This window comes from Odocoileus virginianus, chromosome 16 (genome assembly GCF_023699985.2).
Source record: "Odocoileus virginianus isolate 20LAN1187 ecotype Illinois chromosome 16, Ovbor_1.2, whole genome shotgun sequence".
Taxonomy (NCBI): Eukaryota; Metazoa; Chordata; class Mammalia; order Artiodactyla; family Cervidae; genus Odocoileus; species Odocoileus virginianus.
The window spans coordinates 58,991,978-59,016,804 of record NC_069689.1 but is presented as its reverse complement, the minus strand read 5'-3'; the positions used below and the strand labels follow the sequence as shown (position 1 = coordinate 59,016,804).

The 24,827-nt window shown below is 53.2% G+C and overlaps 2 protein-coding genes across 9 annotated transcripts in view; both read right to left on the bottom strand.

The window, feature by feature from the left end:
* CPEB1 (cytoplasmic polyadenylation element binding protein 1) overlaps positions 1 to 5,293 on the bottom strand; it is a 113,399-nt gene extending 108,106 nt beyond the window's left edge. Inside the window, exon 1 of one of the 7 annotated variants that reach the window (XM_070478293.1) lies at positions 5,210 to 5,293. In XM_070478293.1, the coding sequence (XP_070334394.1) occupies positions 5,210 to 5,224 (15 nt within the window). In that variant the 5' untranslated portion in view covers positions 5,225 to 5,293. Of the gene's footprint in view, positions 1 to 4,455; positions 4,543 to 4,754; positions 5,130 to 5,209 lie in introns of those variants that run through there. The other 6 variants (XM_070478291.1, XM_070478289.1, XM_070478290.1 and 3 more) reach the window with 6 other exon arrangements.
* A 10,469-nt stretch (positions 5,294 to 15,762) lies between these two features.
* AP3B2 (adaptor related protein complex 3 subunit beta 2) overlaps positions 15,763 to 24,827 on the bottom strand; it is a 36,754-nt gene continuing 27,689 nt past the window's right edge. For both annotated transcript variants that reach the window (XM_070478288.1, XM_070478287.1), the window contains exons 15-26: positions 24,281 to 24,467; positions 22,888 to 23,006; positions 22,162 to 22,270; positions 21,666 to 21,789; positions 21,126 to 21,309; positions 20,920 to 20,980; positions 20,489 to 20,595; positions 20,071 to 20,299; positions 19,562 to 19,646; positions 19,258 to 19,355; positions 16,274 to 16,412; positions 15,763 to 16,171 (exon numbers count right to left, since the gene is read on the bottom strand). In XM_070478288.1, coding sequence (XP_070334389.1) covers positions 16,021 to 16,171; positions 16,274 to 16,412; positions 19,258 to 19,355; positions 19,562 to 19,646; positions 20,071 to 20,299; positions 20,489 to 20,595; positions 20,920 to 20,980; positions 21,126 to 21,309; positions 21,666 to 21,789; positions 22,162 to 22,270; positions 22,888 to 23,006; positions 24,281 to 24,467 — 1,593 coding nt within the window. In that variant the 3' untranslated portion in view covers positions 15,763 to 16,020. The remainder of the gene's footprint in view (positions 16,172 to 16,273; positions 16,413 to 19,257; positions 19,356 to 19,561; positions 19,647 to 20,070; positions 20,300 to 20,488; positions 20,596 to 20,919; positions 20,981 to 21,125; positions 21,310 to 21,665; positions 21,790 to 22,161; positions 22,271 to 22,887; positions 23,007 to 24,280; positions 24,468 to 24,827) is intronic.

Genomic DNA, 24,827 nt, shown 5'->3' with positions numbered 1-24,827 from the left:
CATTACGCTGGCCAAAAATAAGGAAACCAGTAGCACTATTGAAGTCAAGTTACTCCCAGAATCAGCAGCTAGGTGCAACTGTGACCCATTTTTAGCACACAAATCAATCTTCAGATCTGTCCTCTGGGAATTCTCCAGTTACTTCAAGGAAAGTCACCACAAAATGCCTTAAAAATCACAAGAGAGTGTTAACTCACTGTAGTCGAAAATGAAAACGGTACTCTAACTATACAGAAATACTGAAAACTAAAGCAGAATGCAGAGGCTATACATGCCTAAGCATTCTTCTGCATCACTGAAAGTAAACCTCAACCCTACTTAGTCAGGAATATTTCCTCCACACCTGCATTACTGAAAATTGCATTCTACTGGGTTGGCCAAAAAGAAGATGTTGCAGAAAAACCCAAACTTTTTGGCCAACCAATATATTAAGAAGACAAACTAATCCCTAACAAGAGCCTTTTTAAATCCCAAAAATGAAACTGAAAACTATGCCAACAATGCAAAATTAACACTCTCAAATTTGGAAATGGCTTTTTATGGGAAATCATATAATTTTCCTATGAGAAATATGAAATGTTTATTTATTATATATACCTTCAAGTTCAATCGTTTTAGCCAGTTTACTGTAACTGAAAAATGCCTCATTTCGGCGGTCCTATCTTGAACATAAAAATTTCCAGCATTTGGAATCTGAGCTTACAGAGGATGACAAGCTCTCATGCAGGTATAACTAAAATCAGGCTGCAACACTGGCAGGAAAGAAAACAAAGAGCATTCGCAAAGCAGCAGGTGTGGGGGGCAAACGAGGTGCAGCCAGCAGAATGCAAATACTGAAAGGGTGCAATGAGGGCCTCCTGGTTTAATTCAAACAGAGAGGAGCAAAAATTCTTTGTGTGACTTCCTCCACTCCAACCTCTAAGCCCAACCCTCTTTCCTATCCTGCATCCCCTACACCCCAGGGCTTTCTGGGAAGCTCTTCCCAGAGTCCATACAGCTTAGATACTGCCCAGGAAAAGCAGATTTGCAGAACAGGATGGGATCAGCACAGCTCTTCCACAGAAGAGAAAATACCTTGCTATTTGATTTCATGATTCTCTTACTGCCTCCAACCACTAGCTACTGAAGACAGCAGCCTAAGTGTGAATATCTGGGTTTGGAATGCATCTCTATCCCAAAATTTAAAGGCAGAAATACTACCCACTAATTAACCTGCCCTTTAAACAAACACATAACAACTTAGGAAACAGTCATTTAGCTGAAAACAATGAATAAGAAATTCTGCACACTTATCATCTAGCAAATAAACACTAAAATTCCAGGGCAGACCTACTCCAGTCATCTCACCCTTCCCCTCCACCACCAGATTCACAAGAATGAATTCATGGCTGAGTGGCCTGTAAAGGTAACTAAAACAGCAGGAGGGGACAGCTGACACTTTATAATGTTTTCATCTTCCCCAAAACTTCCCAGACCACAGGTTAAAAAAGAAAAAAGTTATCTGGTTTGTACTTGAGTCTGCATTCTCACGGAAAAAATTCCCTTTGGCAAGTCTCTGAACATGGTCTTTACTTCTTTATGCTTAAATCCTTTGGGAATAAGATACAGAAATAAAGGCACATATCTTTTTACATCTGCTAGTGTGGCTTACACATTGCTAGAAGGATTCTAACTGTTGTCCAGAATGAAACCCCAGCCCCTCATTTCTGGTACAGAGCTCTCTTTTGTCCTAGGAGCTTATTCCAGGTTTTACCACGCACTGCTAAAATCCTTATTAATTCTTCCTGGGAATCTAAGAGACAGGATTACGGGAATTTTACCTAAAACAGAAAAGCTAAGATTTAATATGCCCCATTCTACTTTTATAGGTCTGCAACAATCCTATTTCACATAATGCCTTTTCTCAAAAGGAAAAAGGTAGCTGAAATTTAACTGTCCTAAAAGAGGACAGTCTTTTGTGCAGAGGACTAGGAGGGTCACCCCCACAGTGGGAGGAGCCTGACTTCTCCAGACCTCTGGCTCTCTCAGAATGGCTAAACTGCTCTGACACATATCATGGAATGATAGACACAGCACATTCCTCTTGACATCAGCACCACAGCACTAATGCTCCGAAGACCCACACTGACTTCCACAGCAACCCAGGTTCCCTCCAATGCAGTTAAAGCTCGCTCTTGCCTATGAGTGAGACCAGCCCACAGACCACTACCTTTTCTGTACAATATATACCAATAACCCTCTTGACCCCTCTAACATACTAGAATACACACAATATCATAGGCTGAACTACCGCACCAGAAAGACCTAGGTTCATACAACCAGTTTTCTCACTTGGTGGCCTTGTGACTTGATTTCTAAGCCTGTTTCATCATCTGCAAAATGGGGAGGGGGAAATCTAAAAGACCTTTTGAGACAAAGATCCCAAACTAGCTCTCAGGTTGAATACAACCTTCAGAGACTTTGATTCAGACAATGTTGTCAATTTTTTAATTATTAGATTTTTGAATTAAGAGACTGGCAGCTTAGCTAGGAACAAAGAAAAGATCCATGAACTCTGGCCCCATATTTCTGCATAGCCAACCAGCTACTGGCTCTTTATGCAAATTCTATAGTTGAGGGGGCACTGCTCTTCTTTCTTTCCCTATACTCATTTATGTTACCTCAGGCCCCTGTAGGGATTTGGGTCTGTAGCCCATTTTAATGATTCAAAACAAAATGAGTAACTTGGGCAACCCCATGAAAATACTTACAAAGACCACTATTATTATTAGCCTGGAGTCTTACTGCTGTGATCACCTTCCTCCACCTCCTGCCTCACAGACACTGGAGTGCATATCACAGCAAAGACAAGATCATAGAACCCTGCCTTCATCGAGTGCTTAATGGCCCAATCTAAGCTGCTCTGTGTTTCCACGATCCCTCAGCACACGCACCAGCTCTTTAACCTCCTGCCTGCTGCACAGGCTGGCACAGCTCCCCTTCCCCAAAGGGGAGCCTGGCCAGGGAGATGCTCCTAAGGCCACCCACGGGAGGAGGGAAAGCAAGTATTTCCACACCGTTAATATAGAGAGTGACCTACACACAGGGCAGTCAGCTTCACATCCTGCTTCTAACATACTGAGCATGTACTGCAGCCAGACCACTGCTCAAGCTTAGATTACATCACCGTGGCAAGAGCCAAACTCTAGAGCAAGGGGCTCTGGGAACACAGTGTCGCCCCAGGCAAGCTCGAAGAGGAGGGCTGGCCCTTAACTCTCCTGTCCCGGAGGGGGGGCCGGGCGGGGTGTGGAAGCCGACAGCCCAGAGCTCCGCGGAGCTCCAGAAGCAGAACTGCCTTCCACTCCCCTTCCACCTACGAGCAAAACCAACCAACCAGGGAAACCACCGCCAGCCCGAGGTTTCCAAGGTTTCCGTCTGCTTATTTGGATGTATTTTTGTTTTTAGCCCAGCGTGGGTCCCTAAGCTCAATCTCAACCTAGGCCCAAGGGTGCACACACTCCTCAGGAGACACTCGCGGCCAGCTAGCACATGTCACTGCTGTCACCTGGGGGGCAGACCCGAGGCGGGCGGTGCAACTGGGGCTTCCATTTCCGACCCGCTCGCCCCTCACCAGCACATGACGCTGGCCAGCCGCGTACTCAGGTGCCAGCAAGAGAGCGAGGCGGCTGATTGGTAGCCAGGGAGACCAAGGGAGGCAGCTGCCAGCAAAACGCAGCGCTAAGCACAGCCCAGCCCGGCCCGCGGGGCGCCTGGGGGAGGGTGTCAGGCCTCCGCGTCCCCGCCCCCCACCCCCACCCCGGGGCTCTGAGCGCTGCTGTCCCAAGTCCTCGTGCTTCCCACCCGCCTCCCAAGGGCAACATCGTGCAAACTGGGGCAAGGCCTGCAGGGGGCTGAGCGCCACCAAAAACTAACCCGTGCACACCAGGACCTTCTCCGAAGCCCCAAAGTCCGGCTCGGACTTTCTAGGTCCCGGGGGTGGCACTGAGCCACTTACAAGGACCCTGGCCTGGACCCTCGGGGGATGACGCAAGAAAGTCAGGGTCGCCTTGACCGTAAACACCACCCACACGAAGAAAAAGCCAGAGAATGAGGCCACGTGGGACAACCCACGGGGAGCAAACTTTCCTGGGTCTGCGTCCCCACTCCCCCCAGGGTTCCCGGCAGGCACAGGCCTTCCTAACCCCTGACTGGCCAGGCCAAGCAAGCCGGCTGTCCCCTCAGGCAAACCCGGAACTAGAGCCGGGGCCCGCGCCAAGCCTCCCACACGAGTCTGGGCACCTGGTCGGGTCCAGGGCTGAGGGGAGATGACAAGGCCAAGATCACTTGCACGCTTCTCCGCTACCTAGAGAGCCCAGGTTAGGGAAAACGAGGCCGGCTCGGCCTAGCTTGGCTCCACGCCTGGGGCGCCTCCATATCCTGCAAGACCCGTGCCTATGCCTCCAGGACCCAGCTCACCCGAGCGGCTCCCCAGCTCCAAGCCGCGCGGCACGTGCGGGTCGACCCACCCACTGGTGCTGGACCCCACCTAGCCAACCCCGCCCCAGTATTCCAGCTCCAGCCGAACGTGTGAAGCCACGTGACCTCCCGGACCGGGGAAGCGCGTGCAGAAGGCACGAGGGGGCCTAATCCCTCCGCCTTAAAGGAGCCGCGCCCACTGCCGTCGTGGAGATCTTCCGTGACCCGAGGCCCAGCGCAAGGGCCTCTGCCGCCAGCAGCCCCGCCCCACCCTCCCCCGCTGGCCCCTAGGTACGAACGAGGCTCGCGTGGGACGTGGCGAGGCAAGTGAGCTCCCAGCGCCGATGGCTTCGGCTCTCACGTGCGACGGCTGCCGGAGAAGGAAAAGTTCCGGGCGCGGAGGCGCCCTTCCGTCCGGTCAGCTCCCGTCTGGACATACACTCGAGGGCGATAGGAGTCTGCAGCGCAGCTCGGAGGCCTCACCGGCCGCCCCCGGAGGGCCGCGGCGCCTTTAAGCCCAAAGGCCCTGAGTCACGAGGAGGCTCCCTACCCCTCCTTCGCCACACACCCCTCCACGAGGCCCCACGCCCGCAGGCACGTGACCCGCGCCCCGCCCGGGACTCGCGCGCACGGGTGGGGGCGGGGGAGGAGGGGACCGCGGTACCGGCCGAGGCTGCGCGCGGACCGTTAGCTACCGCGGCCCTGACCGCGGCCCCGCCCAGCCCCGCCCCGGCGGGCGGCGGGCGGCTCTTACCAGTGGGAACGCCATGGGGCTGGCGTGGCCCTGCGGGACGGACGGACCGGCCGGCGGGCGGCTGACCGGCTCGGCGAGGGACGCGTAGACACGTGGGCACTATTTTTGCAGCGAGCCGCTCACAGCGCCGCACTCGCGGCAGCTTATAAAGCCCCGCCGAGCCGTTCCCCCCCCACCCCCCCCCTACGGCCGGATGCGAAGCACCTGTGTCGGCCCCGCCCGGGGCCCCGCCCCTTCTGGCGGGCCGGGCCGAGGGCTCAGCCGCCCACCCAGAGCCGGGCGCCCAGATGGGGGCGCGCTCGGCACCCCGCACCTTGCCCCCTGCCCCAGGGTCCAGGGGTCTAAGCGGAGCATGCCACTCACCTAGTGACCCTGATCACGTCCTTTAGCTCTTAGGGCCTCAGTTTATCCCTTACAGAGCGCCATTCACAAGCCCCTGCGACGGGGCGGCAACGCGCTTTGTCAATAAAGCCGTCTTTACGGTGTCCACGCTCCTTTTCTGCCAAAGAAACCCTTCTTGAAGAGAGCCTACGCGACGCGCCCCTGTCCAACCCCACTCCCGGGTTCCAAGCAGGCGCGCTCACCTAGACCGGCTGCTTCGTGTGGTGGACAAGGGCTGGAGTGCGCGGGCGTCCAGGGATTCCGGAAAGTTCGAAGGACATCAGGGATCCCCTTTTGGATTGTAGTTCCCTGGGAAGCCGCTTCCGACGCTCTTTCTAGACTGCGAAAGGAAAACTTCCTGGAGAGCGGAGGAGGGACCCGGCGGTGGATCAGACTGTGGTCAGGGAGGGCGTCTTTGGGGCAGGAGCGGACCCCCGGCTGAAACCCTGGGCAGGCACGGAAACGGAGGTGGCGTTCCAGGCGGGAGGGCAGGCGAAGGCTCAGAAGGAGTGCAGAACAGAGAGGCTCCTTCTGACCAGGGCAGAGGATAATGCGTGCTGATTCCGCAGGAGGCAAGCCTGGGCCCAGTTCGTGAAGGGCCTTTATTTTGCAGTCATCTGGGAACTATTAAAAATGGTGAACAGGAGAATGATAGTATCAGATCTCTTTTAAGATGTTACTGCAGACGTCGTAGAGGTCTGACAGTAAAAGGGGAGAAATAAAGGACTGCGGTAGGGACAAAAGGGATGGGCGTTTGTTGAGCCTAAGTGTTCCACGTGTGTTACCTCAGCATCACCATCATACTATTTTGTAAAGCACTCTGCTTAAGGTTCCTCCTGGCAGTTGGGGAGACAGGTCTGCTGCCTTCCTGGCAGGCTGATGAGGCTGGCCTGGATCTAATGGATGAGAGGAGGGAGTCAAGGTCTAGCTTTTGGTGGCAAAGGATTAATGGGAGAAAGGGTAGGAACAGACGCTGAAGTAGTAAGTCCACAGGAGGACTCAGAGTGACAATGAGAACGGGCCGGTCTCCATCCTTAGAATGTCCCCATGCAGGAGCTCCCATGGGTTGCTGAGGTTCTGGGCAGAGAGGTGATGGCGGCAGGGGAGGGCAAGAGGGGACCGTGGCACCCCCTAGCCATAAACTGCTCCACTCTCTCTTCCCCTTCAGTGGGGCTGCTTAAGCGTTTCCCCCTCCCTCCTGAAGATGCCCCATTTCAGCTGCCCAGGAATTCTCTACCTCCTGGTTTAGTTTCCCTGGAACCCTCCCACACCAGCCCTATCTGGAGCTCTTCCTTCTCTAGGAGCAACACACCCACAAGTCCCACCCTGGTCCACAAACAGCGTAGGACAACTCATCCGAGGTGATGTATCTTGCTTGTCCTCTCAGGGAGTGCCACACCCAGATACCTACAGCAAGGGAGCCAACTGAGGGTGAATGGCAGCACCAGGAAGGCCCCAGTTACATCTAAAGAGGATTAGCTGATGGATGCTCTGCAGGAATGACATCGCAGCCCAGCCAGATCTTTCAAGACAGCTGGAAAAGCAGCTTTTGTGTTTTTTGGGTTTTTTAATGTACAATCTTCCTAATTTTAAATTTGGTCATTAATTCAAAGAATCAAGCCCAGCCTGTCCAGGGGCCTCACACAGCTCATGCTTTACTCTTCCCTGACCCAAAGCTGAGCAAGAGAAAAACCGGAAACTGGGATAGTGCCCAAGGCAACAGTACCTGGGAGCTCTTTCCTATTTTAAAACTCCCAGCTGTAAGAAAAGGAAGGCATCTTTCAGGGGTCTTGTGACAGAAATTTCTGCTGCATAAAATCCCTCTTCTTAAAATTTTCTGTTGCAGTGGTAATGAGAATATAGTTGACCTTCACTGAGTACTTGACCTGTGCTTGGCACAGTCCCAAGTGTTTCACCTGCATTAACCCACTTAACCCATTTGCAGACAAGGAAACTGAAGCTCAGAGAAGTAACTAGCTCAAGGACTCCCAGTTCGAAGTAGAAAAGTGAGCACTCAAACCCAGGCAGTCTTCTGGCTTGGGAGCCTAAAGCTTTAACCAGATAAGAACAAAATGTCCATCACCCTTACATGTGTACTACCTTCTGACTGACCCCAGAGCTCAATGTAGGCAATGAAGGAAGGGGTGGGTGAGTGCACACAGACTCATGCATCTGAGTCCCGGCTCCCTGCCCTGACTTGGCCACGCTTGCAGGTTACACAGGAAGAACAGTACCCCTGACTAGATGCCTACAGTACACAGGGCAGGGTGCGGAAAGAGGCCGAGGTGGAGGTATTACATGACTTGGTCAAGTCCCCGCAGCTGGTCACTGAAGTAGCAGGAACAAACAGGCAGCATTATCCATTCTCCTAGTCAACAAATAGCCTTTGAGCCCAGCTATGCCTGGCACCATCTCTGCAGTCAAGCCCCAGATTTATAACACAGGTTTTGAGTGTAACTGTAGTTGGCTGGACTAAGTTTTAAATGCATGCACCAGGAGGGAACCTGTATTCCTTTATATGCTCAGGTGTTCGGTACCTCCACAGCAGGCAGAGAGCTAAGAGAAGAAGAGACTGCAGGGAGAAAATAACTTTCCTGGCTGGAAAAGATCAGAAGGGAGATTCCTTTAGGAATTCAAGACCACAAGGTAAAGTAAGAATATAGTATCTACTCAGCTTTTGCCAAGCTTTGTGCAAAAGAAACCACTTTTTTTTTTTTTGAGCTTTTTTTTCATGTCCTTTTAAGTGGAATGAAAGAAACTAGATCAGTCCCACCTTTCATCATACACAAATGGAAATTTTAAGTGGGATAAAAATGCAAATGTATACAGCATTACTTGGAAATTTTTTGTTGTTGGATTGCCAGGAAATTTTTTTAGAAAACAATATTAGGAAAATATTTTTATTACACTGGAGTGCAGACAAAATTTGTGAATGTGGAACAAGCATAGGGTATAAAGGAAAATTGATAACATTGACCACATTGAAATTAAAACCTTTGGGTTATCAAGTTTAAAACTTGTCATACACTGGAGAAAGGTATTCACAATACATGATCTACAAAGGACTAGTTTCCAAAATATGTAGGAACTTCTACAGTGAGGCAAATAGAAAAATAGACAAAAGATGGGAATGGGCCATTGACAGGAGTGGAAGCGCAAATGTCCAGCAAACCCATCTCAAGATGCCTGCACTCACCCACAACTAAGGAAATGCAAATGAACACAGAAGGACACCATTCCACACTCCCCAGACAGACGCAATGAAAAGGCTCACTCTCCCAGTGGCAAACTCACTGCCAGTCAGGGTGTAAACTGGCTCAGCCACTTTGGTTATGGGTTTTATTTTCTACATTTTTCTTTTTTTTTTTTCCTACATTTTTCAAATCGAGGGCTAACCCACATACAGAGTGCACAGAGTACACAGTCTGGTATGGATAGTTTGATGCTTTTTTCCTACGTATACACCCAGGTAACCACTACCCACACCAAGGCATGGACTCCTTCTAGAACCCCATAGCATTCCATCACGCCCCTTTCCACTTTATCCCCTTCTCCTTGAGGTAACTGATCTTCCAGTCACTTTTCTCACAGATTCATTCTGCCTGTTTTAGGACTTCATCTAAACTTTTAACTTCTTTTATTCAACAAGATTCATTGATGTTGATGCAGGTAGCAGTAGTTAAGTCCCTTTTATTGCTAAGTGGTATTTCATTGTATTGATATACCATATTTGTTTCTCCATTCTCCTGGTGATTGGCAATGTGAATTGTACTATTATGAATGATGATACCATGAATATTCTTTTTTTTTTTCCATTTATTTTTATTAGTTGGAGGCTAATTACTTTACATCATTACAGTAGTTTTTGTCATACATTGAAATGAATTAGCCATGGTCCATGAATATTCTTGATGTGAAGTACAGCTACCCTGGAAAGCAATTTGGCAATGTTAAGTTGCAGGTGTGTATGCGCTACCACCAGGAATCCCACTCCTCGGGTAAGGTGTTAGAGAAACTTGCCCACATGTTAAAGAGGCAGCAGTTGAGGTTAAAAATTCTGATAGGTGTTATTCAAAATTGCAAAAATAAATACCTTACATACCTATCGACAGGAGAATGGATTGATAAATTGTGGTGTAGCATACAAAATGGTAACCCACTCCAGTACTCTTGCTTGGAAAATTCCATGGACAGAGGAGCCTGGTGGGCTACACTCCATGGGTCGCAAGGAATCAGACGCCACTCAACAACTGAGCATGCACACACATATACAATGAAATACTGTATATAAGTAAAAGTAAATGAAATAAAGCTAATCGTATCAACATGGATGACTCATACACAACATTGAATGAGAAAAAGCAGAATGTAGAAGAATACATACTCTACGATGCCATTTATATAAAATTTCTAAACAGGCAGTACATTACAGTCACAAAGTACAATATATTGTTTAGGAATACATCTATATGTAGTAAAAGAACCCCAAAATGCATGGCCTTGATAAACATAATAACATTCAGAACAGTGATTTACTCCAGGTGGGGAGGGAAGCGCTTGTGAGACAGAAATCCAGTGGGTATCTGCTGAATTGATGAGTGCTTTAGTTCTTAAACTGGGTAAGCAGACACAGGTGGTTATTTTACTCTAAACTTGAAATATAATTGTTTAAGGAGATACAGGGATGGGGACAGTTCAGGGTAGAGGTGTGCTGGTAAGTGTTGACAGTTGGCCACAGGGAGTGGAGTGACTTGCAGTATTCACCAATTTCTGTGGCATAAAGACCGTGCATGCATGCTAAGTCGCTTCAGTCATGTCCGACTATTTGCAACTACCATGAACTGTAGCCTGCCCGGCTCCTCTGTCCAAAGGATTCTCTAGGCCAGAATACCACAGTGGGTTGTCATACCCTTCTCTAGAGGATCTTCCCAACCCAGGGATTGAACCTGTGTCTCATGTCTCTTGCATTGGCAAGTGGGTTCTTTACCACTATCCCCACCTGGATAGTGGCTGATTTCAAACTGCCAGTGTGATAACAGCGGAGGCTCCCAAGCCAGCTCCAGCACACCACTGACACTGAATGTGGGAGAAATTTGCTCCAAAGGCCAGAGCTGGGAGCCCAGGCTCGCTCTGAGGACATTTCCAAAACCCTAGGACCTGGGTCGAGGGCTGGATTGTATTCATGTATACTGTTAAATTACCCGGAAGCGAGACTGGTTAGAAGAACAAATACTCATTCTCACACAATTTCTGAGAGTCAAGAATCCAGGACCGACTTAGCTGGGTGTTTCTGGCTCAGGCTGTCTCCTGAGGTTGCAGTCAAGCTCTCAGCCAGAACTGCAGTCATTTGAAGCTTTGCCTGGAGCCGGATCTGCCTCCCAACTCCACCCACCCCAGACTCACTCAGTTCCTCCTTACAGGGACTGCTCCAGGGGACTGCTAAGATGGAGGTGAGGGGAGTGTCATAAGCTCATTTCCAAAATAACAGACTCTACAGCTTCTACAGTATTCTGTTGTTTACACACACCAACAGTGATGAGATGCAGGAGGGGATGACTCCAGGGGGCAAATGCCAGGAAGCAGAGATCACCAGAGGTTGGCTCACTCCTCAGTCACAGTGGAAGGAGAGCGCTGGTTGTCCTGAGATGCTTGTAAAGGGGTGAGGGGATGCCTCGGGTCTCAACGAAAGGAGAGACGGGAATCTGAGAGGCCCTCCCCTTCATTTTATAGCTGAGGAGACTGAAGTTGAGGGGTTTCCTGGAGCGCAGGGTCTCCGTCTGGCCTTGGTCCAAGTGAGAAGGACTATGCCTTACCTTCTCCCTGCCTTCCCTCTGCAGGTGCAAATACTGGGGTCCTGGCACATCAAGACCTCCATCAAGGTCACCTTGCCCAAGAGTTCCTTTTTCAGAACTGTTTTCTCACATTCTCCCTCAGCCAAAACAAGACAACCTCCACTTATTTCCACACACCTCATCCCCTGCCACAGGGACCCCAGAGAGCGGCATATGGCATCATGTTGGCACTACCGGACACAAGTCTATGCTGGCCTTCTGGGATCCCACTGCCACTTGCAGACTGGGGTAGAACAGTTTCAGAGCTCTGTGATTGATCTCTGACTGAAATATCAATGCTGCTATCTGTTTCTTGATCTGAATACTAATTACACAGATTACTCAGTCTACAAATAAAGTTGTTTTTTTTTTTTTTTTAATAGTCCCAAAGACAGGGGCACATGTCTGGGAAGATCCCAGACAGAAGCATTTTACTGAGCTGTTAGCAACTTTATTCTCCAGGTACCACTGGGAAGTACCACTCAGGCAGACTCATGGGCAGATCTGAAAAGGGACTAAAGTTAGGGAGTCCTTGGCAGCAGATAAGAAGTGACATTCAGGGTGAAGGTGCCACTCAGGTAAGTAACCCCCAACATCGCTCACCTTCCTCCACAGCGTGCCGAGGCCCAGAGACCCCCCAAGCATCCTCAGTAGTCATGGGGCCATCAGGGTGGGGTTCCCAGTGGTCAGGATTAACAACGCAGGCCCCAAGTGCTCTTTCTTAGTAGACAGGTTAGTGGGATGGGGCAGAGGGGAGACAACGGGGTAGAAGCAAACAGGTTCAACCCAGCACCATCAGGTAGAAGATCTAGGAAGGTGCACATTTCTAACCCCTGTCCTGAGCCCCACCCTTCCAGGCACTGGCTCACCATCCTTCTCTTGGCCCTGGGAGACAGCACTGACCGGGCCATCGCAGAAGGGAGACCAGCTCAGCTCCTTGAAGACGCGGTCCATGCACACCCTCCCCAGCAGCTCTCCTGGCCCACCCCTGAGCTGGGACTCTCCCAGTCCAGCAGGCTCTGCAGCAAGTTGCAGGCTGGCGTCATGAGACAGGACCTACTGGGCTGAGCAGTCCCTCCATGGTGCACACCACAGTCCTGGGTGGTTATCAGCCCACAGTCTCTTTGCCACCACAGTGCCAAGCCCTTGTTGGCTGCTCAGATGCTTGACGAGGAAGGAAGGACCTGAGGCGGGCCTTTCCCCGCCCCCACCCCGCTTCACGTGTAGCCACAGTAGAAGTGGGAGTGACGGAGAGGGACCTGAAAGTCCCTCCCCCTCCCTGGGGAGGCGGGGAAGAAATTGATGGTGAGGGGGACTTCCCTGGTGGTCCAGTGGTAAAGAATCTGCCTTGCAATGCAGGGGACATGGATTTGATCCCTGGTTGGGGAACCAGCACTCCACATGCCATGGAGCAACTAAACCCCTGCATGTGCCACAACCAGAGAAGCCAGGTGGCATCTAGTGAGCCTGTGTGTGGCAACAGAAAATCCCACGTGCCACAACTATGACCTGAGACAGCCAAATAAGTATTTTAAAAAAGAAACTAGTAGTGAGGATCCTGGCTATTCAGGAGCCAGGCCTTGGGGTGGGGGGTGGGGGGTCAGAAGTCTCTTTTGCCCAGTAAAGCCAGGGGAAATCCTGGCACAGTGAGTTACAGACCCAACATCCCCTCCCTTTGATCTGAAGACTCTGCCAAAGAGGTGACTCACAAGATGCCCAAGAAAAGGTGCTGAATTAGCCTAAGGGCTGGGGCGGGGTAAGTGCAGACCTGGGCACAGCTAGCACCCTCCCCCCACCCTCCACTCTGGGACCCTTGCTGCAGACACTGCCTTAGGGTCCCTAGATGGATCTGTCCCCCAGACATTGTGGCTAGCCAGCTACAGCCGCCTGGCCAGAAACCGCACCCATTCCTTGTACCCGTTTGCCAGGGTACTACTTTGAAGCCATCCTGGAGTGGGTTCCCATTCTCAACTCCTCAAGGAGTTCATTGTCCTGTCAAGGCCTGTGGTCTGGCTCAGACCACACTCAGACCTTCTGGTCCTCACTAATGCTCTACCTGACCCTCACCGGGGAAACCTTCTGCCTTGGTGCCAATCCCTGGGCTTCTGTCCATTTCCGCCCCCACCCCAGTCTTCCCTGAGTTCCAACAGAGCCCTTCCTAGGCTTCTCTGTCATCCCGGGCCCCATGTGAACCCCCTAGTCCTGGGCCCAGCTCTCTGGCTGCCCCTCAGCGCTGTCACAGGATACATGAGATCCAGGAAGCCTGTGGCCACAGTGGCAAAGACTTGAATCAGTGACATGATACAGGATATGACAGGGATAAATAAGGATGTTCTGGGGAGAAGAGAGCCCCTTCCAGGTCCGACGTGTCTGATTTGTGTCCACCAGGGAGGCCCATCCCTCACTCAGGGATGCCCACGTGGCAGGGCCATGGGAGGTTCGGCCGTTGACCTAGGGGTTTTAGAAAACACAGGCTGGGCTGAGGGTGGGGCAGCCCAACACCCTTCCTGTCTGACTTTTTCTCCCTGCAGACCATCCCCTAGAACAGAATGGAGCCCTTTTGCTTTCCTTGAAGGGTAGGAGACTGCTTCTTCTGCCTGCTTCCTCAGTGCCAGCCTTCCCAGCTGGGCTCCTCCTCCTCACCAGCTGCAGACCCAGACTCTCTCTGCTCACGCCCAGCTCTCCTGCCTCTCCCCTGAGACTGTCTCACGCACGAGAACCATCTTCTCAAGAAGGGTTGCTGCTGCTAACCCCATAGCCTGGGGCTTGCTCCAGAGGAACCAGCACAGGGCTGTAACTAAGATTCCTGGGCTCTGGGCTCTCACTTAGGGGCTGGAGACCCAGGTTCCCTTTCCACAAGGCTCTGGGAACCTGGGCTGTGGGCTCCATGGGGGATGGCAGAGGACATGCCTTCTGTGCTTCTGGTTCCTACAGAACCCACGCAGGGGCCTGCCCTGCGAAGTCCGTGCTGGTAAGGGATTCTCGGACCGTCCTTGTTCTGATTTCTTAAAAAACCGCCCCCACATTCTTTCTCCTGTTGCGGGCAGTGCTGATTTAGAGACACAGCAGGAACCAGTCCACCATTTGAGTGACCCCTGAACGGTGGATCAGTTCCCTCTCAGAACCTGCAGTGACAAAAAGAGTGATCTCAGGGGGACTCTGGGGCCCCAAGGCTCTCACACAGGTAGCAGCCCCAGCTGCCCTCTGGTGCCAGAGCCCGGCAATTCCCCGGAGGTGGGGGCAGGGCTGTCCCCTGACACCGCCTTTGTTCTCCTTCCCTGAGAAGAGGGCCGCACCGGCTCCACCCTGTCTGTCCCTACACAGACCTGCTCAGGGCCTCTTCCCTGACAGGGCTGGGGGGTGGGGTGGTCAAAGGACTGAAGTCTTGGTTATGGAGGATCGGGGCTGATGTCCTACATCTCCAGCTGTCACCGGAGTGTTTCTCTTGTAACACAGTCCATCAAAGGGTCCTGGGACAAATGCATCCTGAGGTCAAGAGCAAATGGGGGTCACAACGCACATTAGCATAGTAAAGGCTCTGAGAAGGCCTGTGGGAAATTACCTTACTGTGTTTCAATCTGTGATTCCTAAACTTATTTGATTACAAGCTTTCTATTTGTTTTTGGCAGAACATACGCTTATGGAAACCCTTTTGTCCATTTAGGAACCACTGCCTGCTCAGGCTCTTTCCGCACCAGGAAAGGGCCCTGACCCCCACGGCCACCCCCCGGAAGGCTTGTCCCAGGGTGGGGGCTCTATACCTTATTCCTCTAGTGTGTGTGTGGGGCAGCAGCCATGGTTGCTGGGATCTCATGAGGATTGCAGACTCTCAGGCCCCACTCCAGACCCACAGATCTGAATCTGTACGTTAACAAGACACCCAGGTCATCTGATGAAGCACTGTTCTACATCTCCTGTTTTTCCCTCTCCAAGATGGCCCCTTGGGTCATCTCCCCAGCAAAGTGGGGGCTCTAGGCCCATCAAGATGCAGTTGCCATACTTTGAACCTTGCACCTATGTTTGGGAATTCCCCACGTTATGAGTTCTCCTTCTCCAGGGCCCATGAGGGGAACCAAAAGGGATGGCCAGACGTTGAAGAGGAATCTTTGCCAAGGCTTGCAGAGGACCAAGGAGTTCCTCCAGCTTGGCATCCCCATCCTGATCAGGTGTCTCTTCCATAGAGACACGTGGAGACTTGAAGACAGTCATCTTGGGGTTCCAACCTAGAAGGCCAGTAGCAGTCATTCACAAGGGTCAAACTGTCAATCTTGGGAGCTTGCCCCTCCCCCCAGTCCACCCCCTTAGGTAGAACCCAGAAGAAAGGGAAGGTGAGCCAGCCTCTAGGGAGAAGATATTTTATTGAGCTTTTGCCACATAAATAGCCACACCAAGCTGGGAGGGCTGAATGGAATCCCTCTGCACAGATCACTAAGGAACCTTGGAGTGGGGGGACCAGAAGGGAGCCTGGTAATGACCAGAGAGAGAGAGGACCCCCCTGGATGCTACATGGGATGAGGAGAGAGCGAGAGAGAGAGGCTAATAGCCTACATGTCACGAGGGAGGGACAAGAAGGGGTCACACAGGTCACAGCCCTTGGTATCACTGGGTTAGGGCCTGTACCACGTCCTTCACCAGCATGGTGCCAATCACCATCTTCTCGCTGTTGACCGTCAGTTGGGCAGTTCCAGTGGGCCGGGCATCCAGCGTCAGCAGGACCAGGCTCCCACTGGTCAGCGTCCTCCCTGCAAACCTGAGGTAGGGGTGGAGGAATGGGCTCAACACTAGGGCCCGGGGCCCCTCCTTCCAATCAGGCCCAAGAGCCCATCTCATCCCCCTTGCTGGCAGTCAGTACCTGTATTCGTCAGATGTCCCGCAAGGGACACGACCCAGGTTGGCTGTGGCTGTCACTTTCTGCACCACAACGTGGTCACTCCGACAGGTGTCTGGCAGCGTGAGCTTCTCTGTGATCTCATTCATGCCCGTCAGCTTTGCTGTAGGCGGAGGTCATGGTGAGGGTGAAGGCCATGGAGGGTGCCCCTGGGTCTGCCCACTGGGCATTCTCACCAGGGTCTACGCAGGTCTCCCTCACCAGTCTTGGGGAGGGGCTGCTTTCCTCTCGGGCCGTGTCCTTCCCCACAGAGATTTTGTCAGCTTCTCCCCGCCCCACCCCAGGGTCTGTCCATACTGCCAACCAGAGACTGACTTGGTGCTTTCCCACTGTCAGACATATGGGCTACCAGCCCCTTGGGAGTGGCCAGTGGTTTTGGAGGCCAGTCAGTTCTCAGAAGTTTCCTCTGCCTGGTCCCCACATCTTTTGGTCCTTCCTGGTTGGCCCTCCAACCCAAGTTCAACTTTCCCCCAGCTCCTGGAGGCTGACTTCTCGCAGAGAGGTCACTGGTAGCTGCTGTGGGTCCTCACCAGACAGGCCAGAGTCCAGGGGTCACAAGCAGCCTCATGGGTGGACCCCTGATTTCACACAGGACAACAGCTCCAAACATGGCCCAGGCTTGTGACATGCCCAGGCCTTCACAGCATCCCCAGAAACCCTCACTCTTCAGGGCTGACATCTGCTCTGCACTCCTATGCTCTCCCCAGCACATGAGCTCCTCCATCTGTCCTCCTGCCCACCTTCCCCCCGAGCCTCTCTCCTCCCTTTGCTGCTCCCTCCATTGTTCTCCTTTGGAGAACAGACACACCCTTCCTGTTTCTTTCATCCCCTCCATTCCTAACTAGTGACATTTTCTTGTCCTGTACTTTTAGTCTCTCCTTATCAAGTCTCCCCATTCTTAAGTCCTCCCTAGAAGCCAGACATGCCATGATGCCAATACTGTTGCCCCTTCACTGTTGACCTCCAAGGTCCTCCAAAGAGGATTCACTTCCTCAAGCCCCGCTCTCTCTAAACTCACTGCAGTTGGCCTCGGTCTCCCCTTTGGCAATAACCCGCTCTGATGTTGGCAGCAGTTTCCTATCTGTTGGACCTGAAGGTCTTTGGTCATCTTGGCCTGCAGGCTACCCAAGACACATTTCTACCTCCTCATCTCTCCTCCTACCTACACTCTGTTCCTTCTCTTTCCCCTCCCTTCCTTTTTCTCCTGAAGGATGCAAGTTTTCCTCAAGAAAGGTCTGTGGCCTCCTTATCTCCCCATTCATCTCTCCCTCAGGGTGATCTTACTTATAGTCACAGCTTCAGTTATCACCTCTATGCTCCTGACTCCAGCCTAGAAGTGTTTCCTGGGCACAGACCCACATTTTTCAGTTGTGTATGAAACACCTCCTCCTGAATTTCCCATGTATATTTCAAAAAGTAGCTCATCCAAAACTATCCAAGATCTTCCCCTCTCCCTTGCCTGATTCATCCTTGTTTATTCTAGATTAGGGGTTTGGCAAATTATAGCCTGAAGGCCAAATACAACATACCACCTGCACAGTCCACAATGTGTTTTTTTTTTTTTTTTTTTTTTTAAATAATTTTTAAGTATTGGGGGAAAAAAATCAAGGCTAGCTATTTCATGACACATGTAAAGTATATGAAATTCAAGTCTGTGTCCATAGATAGTTTTATTGGAATACAGCCACACTCATTCATGTATGTATCGTCCATGACTGTTCCTGGGTTACAAAGGCAAATTGCAGCAGAGACCACATGACCCAGAAAACCTAAAATGTTTGCTGGGACTTCCCTGGTGGTCCAGTGGCTAAGACTTCACACTCCCAATGCAGGGTGCCCAGGTTCAACCCCTGGTCGGGGAACCAGATCCCACATGCCACAGTCAAGAGTTCACATGCCGCAACTAAAAATCCTGCATGTTACAACTAAGACCCAGCACAGCCAAATAAATAAATGTTAAAATGCTTAACATAAATAAAATATTTACTTTATGGCCCATTTCAGAAAAAGCTGGCCAAACCCTGGTCTAGGTAAACAGCACTGCCATTCTCCCCGCTCTCTAAGCCAGATATTCTAGAGACAGCTTCCACGTCTCTGTCTCCTCTTTCATTCAGCAAATGCCCATGGAGTCCCTCTCCCCTACCTCAGCCTTTCATCCTTTTTGCTGTGGCTCTAATCCTGGTCCTCACTATCTCTCATCAAATTTACATCAATAGCCTTATAACTAGTCACAGAATTTAGTCCAAGGTGACATACCAAGCAGGTGGCAGGTTCAGAACTTAAATCCAGGACTCACAAAGCCCCATGATTCCTTCCACTTATACTGTTCTGCCTATTTTTCCTGCTGCACATTCTGTCAATTCCAGTTCTAACTGTAAATGTTGCCAGATTTCACTTTCTGAAGCCCAAGACTGAACTTGGCCCCTTCTTTGCTCAAAAAACTTCAGTAATTCCTCTACTGCTAGAAAAATGAAATCTGCACTCCTCAACCTTCTATTAATGGAGTTGGTACCAAATAACCTCTGTGACCCCTTTCAGCTCTGAAATTGTAGGACGGAAATCTTTTAGCACAGCATTCAAGGCTTCCAGAAACTAGACAGAACATATTTTCATCTTTGTTTTCCCTACTCGCCAGTGCTAAGGATCCCTAGGCCCCAAGGCAAACTACACCCCTGCTTGCTTCCTGTAAATTTTCACTAACGCCTACTCATAATGCTTCCCCCAGCTGGAATCCTGGCCTAGAATCTTCTGCCTGGCTGCATCTCAGCTCTCTCCAAGTCTCACTGAAGTGTCCGAGGGTCTGGGAAGCCTCTGCTGGAGTCACAAGGGGCGAGGCCTCCCTCTGTGTGCAGCCTGAGGCTCCCACAGCGTGCCTGTACAGTGCAGCTGAATAAGCCCCAGCGGAGGGTCCTGAGCACCCGTCCCACCCACCCCCAGGGAGCACTCACCCTGTTCCTTCTTGAACTCATTCTCACTCAGGAACACGGGGGCCATCAGCTCCCCAACGGGTGGCTGAATGGAGACATAGAACTGTCGGGTTTGGGTGCTGGGAAGGCAGGAGGAGACAGAGAGAGGGAGTCAGGCCAGCTTCTCTCCCCTCACCTAGCACTGTGTTTGGAGGTAAGGCCTGAGGTCCTGGGATGCCTTCCAGATCATGATGCCTCCCCACCTAACACCACCTCCAGTCCCAGTTTATTTTGACCCCTCCTCTCCCCAGCTGCCCTCCCGCTCCTCTACAAGCGGGACACATACCATAGCTGGAAGTTGGCTGCCTGGGTTGAGTCACAGAAATTAATGCCCATGACAACAGTGGCAGACTCTCCAGGTGCCAGGGACTCTGCAGCGGTGGGAGGCAGGAGCAGGGGGAGACGGAGACCCCATCACCTGATGGGTCTGGAACCCAGACTCCTTCTCCCCTCCACTGCCACAGCTGACTGCCTTCTATGGAACCTGACTTTCTGGGCTGCTAGAGATTCTTCCTGAAATCTAGACACCTGCCCCCACCTGTCCTCACCCCACTGAAGTTAGTGCTGAATCAGTCAAGCCTCAAGCTCCTCCTATCCTGATATGGACTTGCTCGTTTCCTAGCTTGTCTTGTCCACTGGGGCGTGGATTATGGCAGATGCCATCTCTGTACCCCTAGAGCCTAGCCCCTGGCTGGGCACAGAGTGGACTGTCAGCTGCCACAGGCAGACCCATGGGCCCCCCTCCCCCCATCCCCCAGAGTTTCCTCCACCACTCCGCGCAGGGCCCTTCCGCACCGATTTCAGGGAACTCCTGGATGCTGATGCCGGGAGGCAGTTTGGGGGTGCCCACGTGCAGGCCCTTGATGGGGGTGTCTGAGCTGTTGGAGAAGTGGATGTGCACGGACACCATGTGGGGGTCCCCGGAGAAAGGCTGGCGGCTGAAGGTGTAGTCCACAGCCAGCCCCTCACCAGCCACGCGGTGCAGCAGCTCCTGTCTTCCAGCTCCCGACACGGGACTCAGCAGCTGGCGGGGATTTGGGGGAGGGGGGGGAAGGATGGAAATGACTCACCAGAAAAGGGCCAGCTCCAGCCTTGTCCCCACCTGTGCTCACAAAAACGGGGACTCAGAGCTACCCACTCCACTGCACCCTCTTCACACAAACCCACACCATAGGATACACCACAGAGATGTATGTCTGCCCAGCCCACTCACCGAGGGCACCAGGGGGGAATCTGTGAGTGTCAGGCCCTCCAGGTCAGCAGCCAGGCTGGTGGACACGACTGTGGGCGGGGACACAGGCTGGATGCTGGGCGGGGTGACTGTGGGGCATACAAGGAACGTGATGATAAAGGAGAGGCAAAGTGGAATTGGCTTGGATATGGCCATGGAGCCTAGGGCTCAGGGAGCAGACAGTTCAGCACCATGGACAGCGAGACGTGGCAGCTGGTGCCTCCAGAGCGATGCCCATCCTTGACTTCAACCCTGCACCGGAGGAGGTTGCCCTGCTGCCCGCTCAGGCTCAAAGATGTATTCTGTCTGCTCCCATTACCCTGAAGCCCCAGGGAACCTAGTCCAGAGCGCCACGGACCTTCCTACATCATCCTCCCCAGGCCTCCTTCCCCCTGACTTCTACCCAAACTCACAGTCCTCTAGGTCAAGCAGGGAGACCTCCTTGGTTGCAGGGGCACTTTTGCTACTGGGAGGCTGGAAGAGAAAAATGGGGTGTGAGTGCGGAAGGGGAGTACCCTGGCCCGTTCTGGGTTGTGAGCAGACGCCTGGGCCTGGCCCAGACGGTGGGTCGAGGTGGCTGGTCCATGAGCCAACCCCCTCTCTGCCCCAAGGTTCTCACTGTTTTTTTCCTCCAGGAGGCAGGTTCCACCTGCTCCTCCTCAGTCTCTGATGTCATCTCAGACTCTGAGGAGCTGTTGCTGGAATCGCTGCCCTCATCCGAGGACGAACCGCCTTCTTGCCCTTCTGGCACCTTCTTCTTCTTCTTCATTTTCTTCTTCTTACCTTCCTCCTCACTCTGTTCACTGGAGGAGAGGGGGCAAACAGGGCTTGGGTTCAGCCTGGATGGCCCCTTCTTGCCTCAGAGAAGAGCAGGGAAAGCCTTGAAAACTGGGGGTGAGGGTGGGGAGCCTGGACCACAGCACACCACACCTGGGCTGCAGTGAGAGGTTCAGACCAGCCTGTGCCAGCAGGCCCCTTCCCCAACTGCTTCTCCAGGCTGTGGCCCTGGTGCAGAGACCTCCTGTGGCCCTCAGGTGAGCAGACCTGGGGGACTGCAGGCCCCAGCAGCTCAGGAGGAGGCTTGGGGGCTCTTAGGAGACTAAGCCTGAGTGTTGGCCCTTCTTTTCCAAGAGACCCTGAAACCCCCCAGTCATCTCACCTCTCACTGCTCCTCCCTTTCTCCTCGTCCTCATCCTGGTCTTCGTTGTCAGACTCGCTGCTGGACTCCCCGGAGCCACTTTCACTGCTGCTCTTACTCTCCGATTCACTCTCGGACTCGGGGTCTGTGGAGGGACAGTTTCAGTCTTCCCTCTTTTCCGAGCAGGCCTCCTGGGGAGCCCTGGGAGCTCAGCTTCAGACTCTGCACTGATGCAGCAAACTCACCTCTCCCCCCCAGCCCCCCGCCGCCCACACCCTGAACTGCTCCCAGTCAGACGCCAAGCAGACCAGCTGGGACACAGATAGACCCGTGTGGATGGAGACCTACACAAGCGCACACGTGTCTGGGACATGCAGTCAGTCCCTCTGGTGCATAAACACACATACTGGTGCATGCTCCCTTGGACCCATGATCATGTAACACAAGAGCACATGCTTGCACCAGACAGGTAGCCACAAGACGCACACACAGGCCCCAGCCCTGCCCATCTCCTCACCGCTGTCTGCAGACTCTGTGGGGCCCGACTCTCCCTCCGAGTCTGAGTAGAAGGGTTTCTCCTTCTCCTTCCTCTTCTCCCTATTGGAGCACTTGGTCCATTCAGGTACCTAGAGATGAGGAAAGTTGTTAGTCACTTCAGGCGTGTCTATTTGGGACCCCATGGACTGTAGCCCACCAGGCTCCTCTGTCCATGGGATTCTCCAGGCAAGAATACTGGAGTGGGCTGCAATTTCCTTCTTCAGGGGACCTTCCTGACCCAGGATCCTGGTCTCCTGCATTGTAGGCAGACTCTTTACCATCTGAGGCACCAGGAAAGCCCCTCTTATCCTTTACCCCAGCTCTTTTGGGGGCCCCCACCTGGCCCTGGCCCTGAGAGGGAATAATGCGGGGTGGGCAGGGGCACTATCCCTGGAGGGTAGGGGTGGTGCTCACAGAGCCTGGCTGCCAACAAAGAAGGATCAGGGTTCAGGGCAGGCATGGGGTGCAGCACACAGGGGGAGGGGGGCACCGGAGGCTGGGGGAGAGCACTGCACGCAGGGCAGGGCACACGGCACACGGGGTGGGGGACCTCGGTGTATGCGCCCAACAGGCCCACGTGGGTCTCAATAAGGGAGAGGTCTTCTTCCTGCATGTGGGGAGGGTGTCAGGAGGGCCAGGCACACCCCCAGGGCTCCCTGCTGTCCACCTCTCTCAGCACACCCCGGCCCACCCCACTCCTGCTGACCTCCACGTTGCGCACAGATGGGTCCGGGGCTTCCTCTGGCCAGTCTGGCAGCTCCTGGTAGCCCGTGGCCTTGGCGTTGAGCAGGTGGGACAGGGAGCCCAGCTGGAAGTGGTCCCGGTCTGAGGACAGGGTGAGAGGTCAAGCCAGGAGTGGCAGTGAGGAAATGCCCCGGGGTGGTTTCCTGGGTGGGGCGGGGTGACAGTTCTGGTGGGAACATCCTAGATAGACGGAAGAGGGGGTGGACGTGTCCCTTAAGCGCTATTCAGCCCTGACCGAATCTGCAGGTCCACCGGCTGGGAGGAAGGCTGTATGACTGACAAGGGCAGGGCTGAGGGGTGGGGGCAACTGGGACCTCAGAGGAGATGGGGGCGCCGTGGGCCCAGAGCTGCTGCAGGCCTGTCTGCCGTCTGCCTGCTGAGATGGGGGCGGGGGTGGGGGGAGCAGAAACGTGGGTGCGGCTTCTCCCAGGGCACAGTGCGGGTGGGGTGAGGGCTCTGTGGCCGCAGAGCCAGGAGGCCCGCTTGGGACGAGGGTATCAGCTCTAAGAGACTGGCCAGGCTGGGACCAGGGGCAAAGAGCTGTGTCTCGTCAGGCTCTGGCCTCCATGGGGAGAGCTGAGCCACCTGAATGGGAGTGGGATGGGGTCAGAGCCAGAGGAGGGCAGCACAGAGACCTGTGGTGGGGATGGTCTCGGGGAGGAGAAAAACACCACCCGCTTCCTCCCTGGGGGGTTCCCCATCTGCCCCACTGCTCTGAATCTCCTTACTCCAGGGATCCAGGGCGGAGACTAAGCAGGACAAGAAGCTACGTAGGAGAACCAAGCTTTGTGAAGGAAGCTCCTTCCAGAGGAGATTCCTGGGTCCAGAGAGCCAGCTGGGACCCCCACCCCTCGATGTCGGAGCCCTTGTCACGGGAGACCCGCCTGAGAGATGAGGCAGGGCTGAGGGCCTGGGATCTGGGCTGACCTTCAGGGACCCGCAGCCAGTGCTGGAAACCGCTTTCTCAGGACCCTTACCAACATACACCCCCCCTTTGTATGCAGTTCTACTTCCTGCCTTCCTGGGGCCTTGGTATGTAAAATCTTGATAGATATGCCTGCTCAGGGAGGTGGAAGGAAAAGGGGAGTCTGAGAGCTGAGGAGCCAGGGGCCCATCCTGCCTGGGAGGGCAGAGACCAGGTGAGATGATGATAGTGGTGGTGGTGGTGAGTGGGTGAAGGAGCAAGCCCAGGGCGCCACAGGACGAGCAAAGGGTCCAGCCAGGGGCACAGGAGTCCTGCCCACCAAAGGCTGGTGCCTGGCCGAGACTGAGACCTCAGGAGGAAGAGCCAGGACTGGGGTGCTGGCCAATTCTCCCCTTCCCCCAGGAAGGCGCCTCTTGATTTCAGCTCCCACCTTTGAAGGACGACTCCAAGACTGGGGCTGGTTTGGGTGCCAGGAAGAGCTTCTTGGCATGGCGGCTGAGGGCTCCACCCTGCTCCGAAGGGACAATGAGCTGCCTGGTGAAGCGTGCTCGGTCGCGAATATCGTAGTTCTGGTCATACTTGGCCAGGCTCAGTACGTACTGGGTCAGTAGCTTGGTCTGAGACATGAGAGGTGAGTCAGCAGCCATCACAGAGGATGGGGACACACAAAGTCTCCAACCAGATTCTTTTTTTTTTTTTGGCCATGTCCTGTAACACGCGGGATCTTAATTCCCTAACCATGGATCAAACCTGTGCCCCCAGCAGTGGAAACGCTGAGTCTTAACCACTGGACTGCCAGGAAAGTCCCAGAACCAGATTCTTTAAGCCAACAGCTCCAAGCACTGCTGCCTCCACCCAACTTTCCCTCCAACCCCACCACTGTGTCACTGTGTCAGAGCTTTCCTGGTGGCTCATATGATAAAGAATCTGCCTGCAAAGCAGGAAAACTGGGTTCGATCCCCGGGTCAGGAAGATCT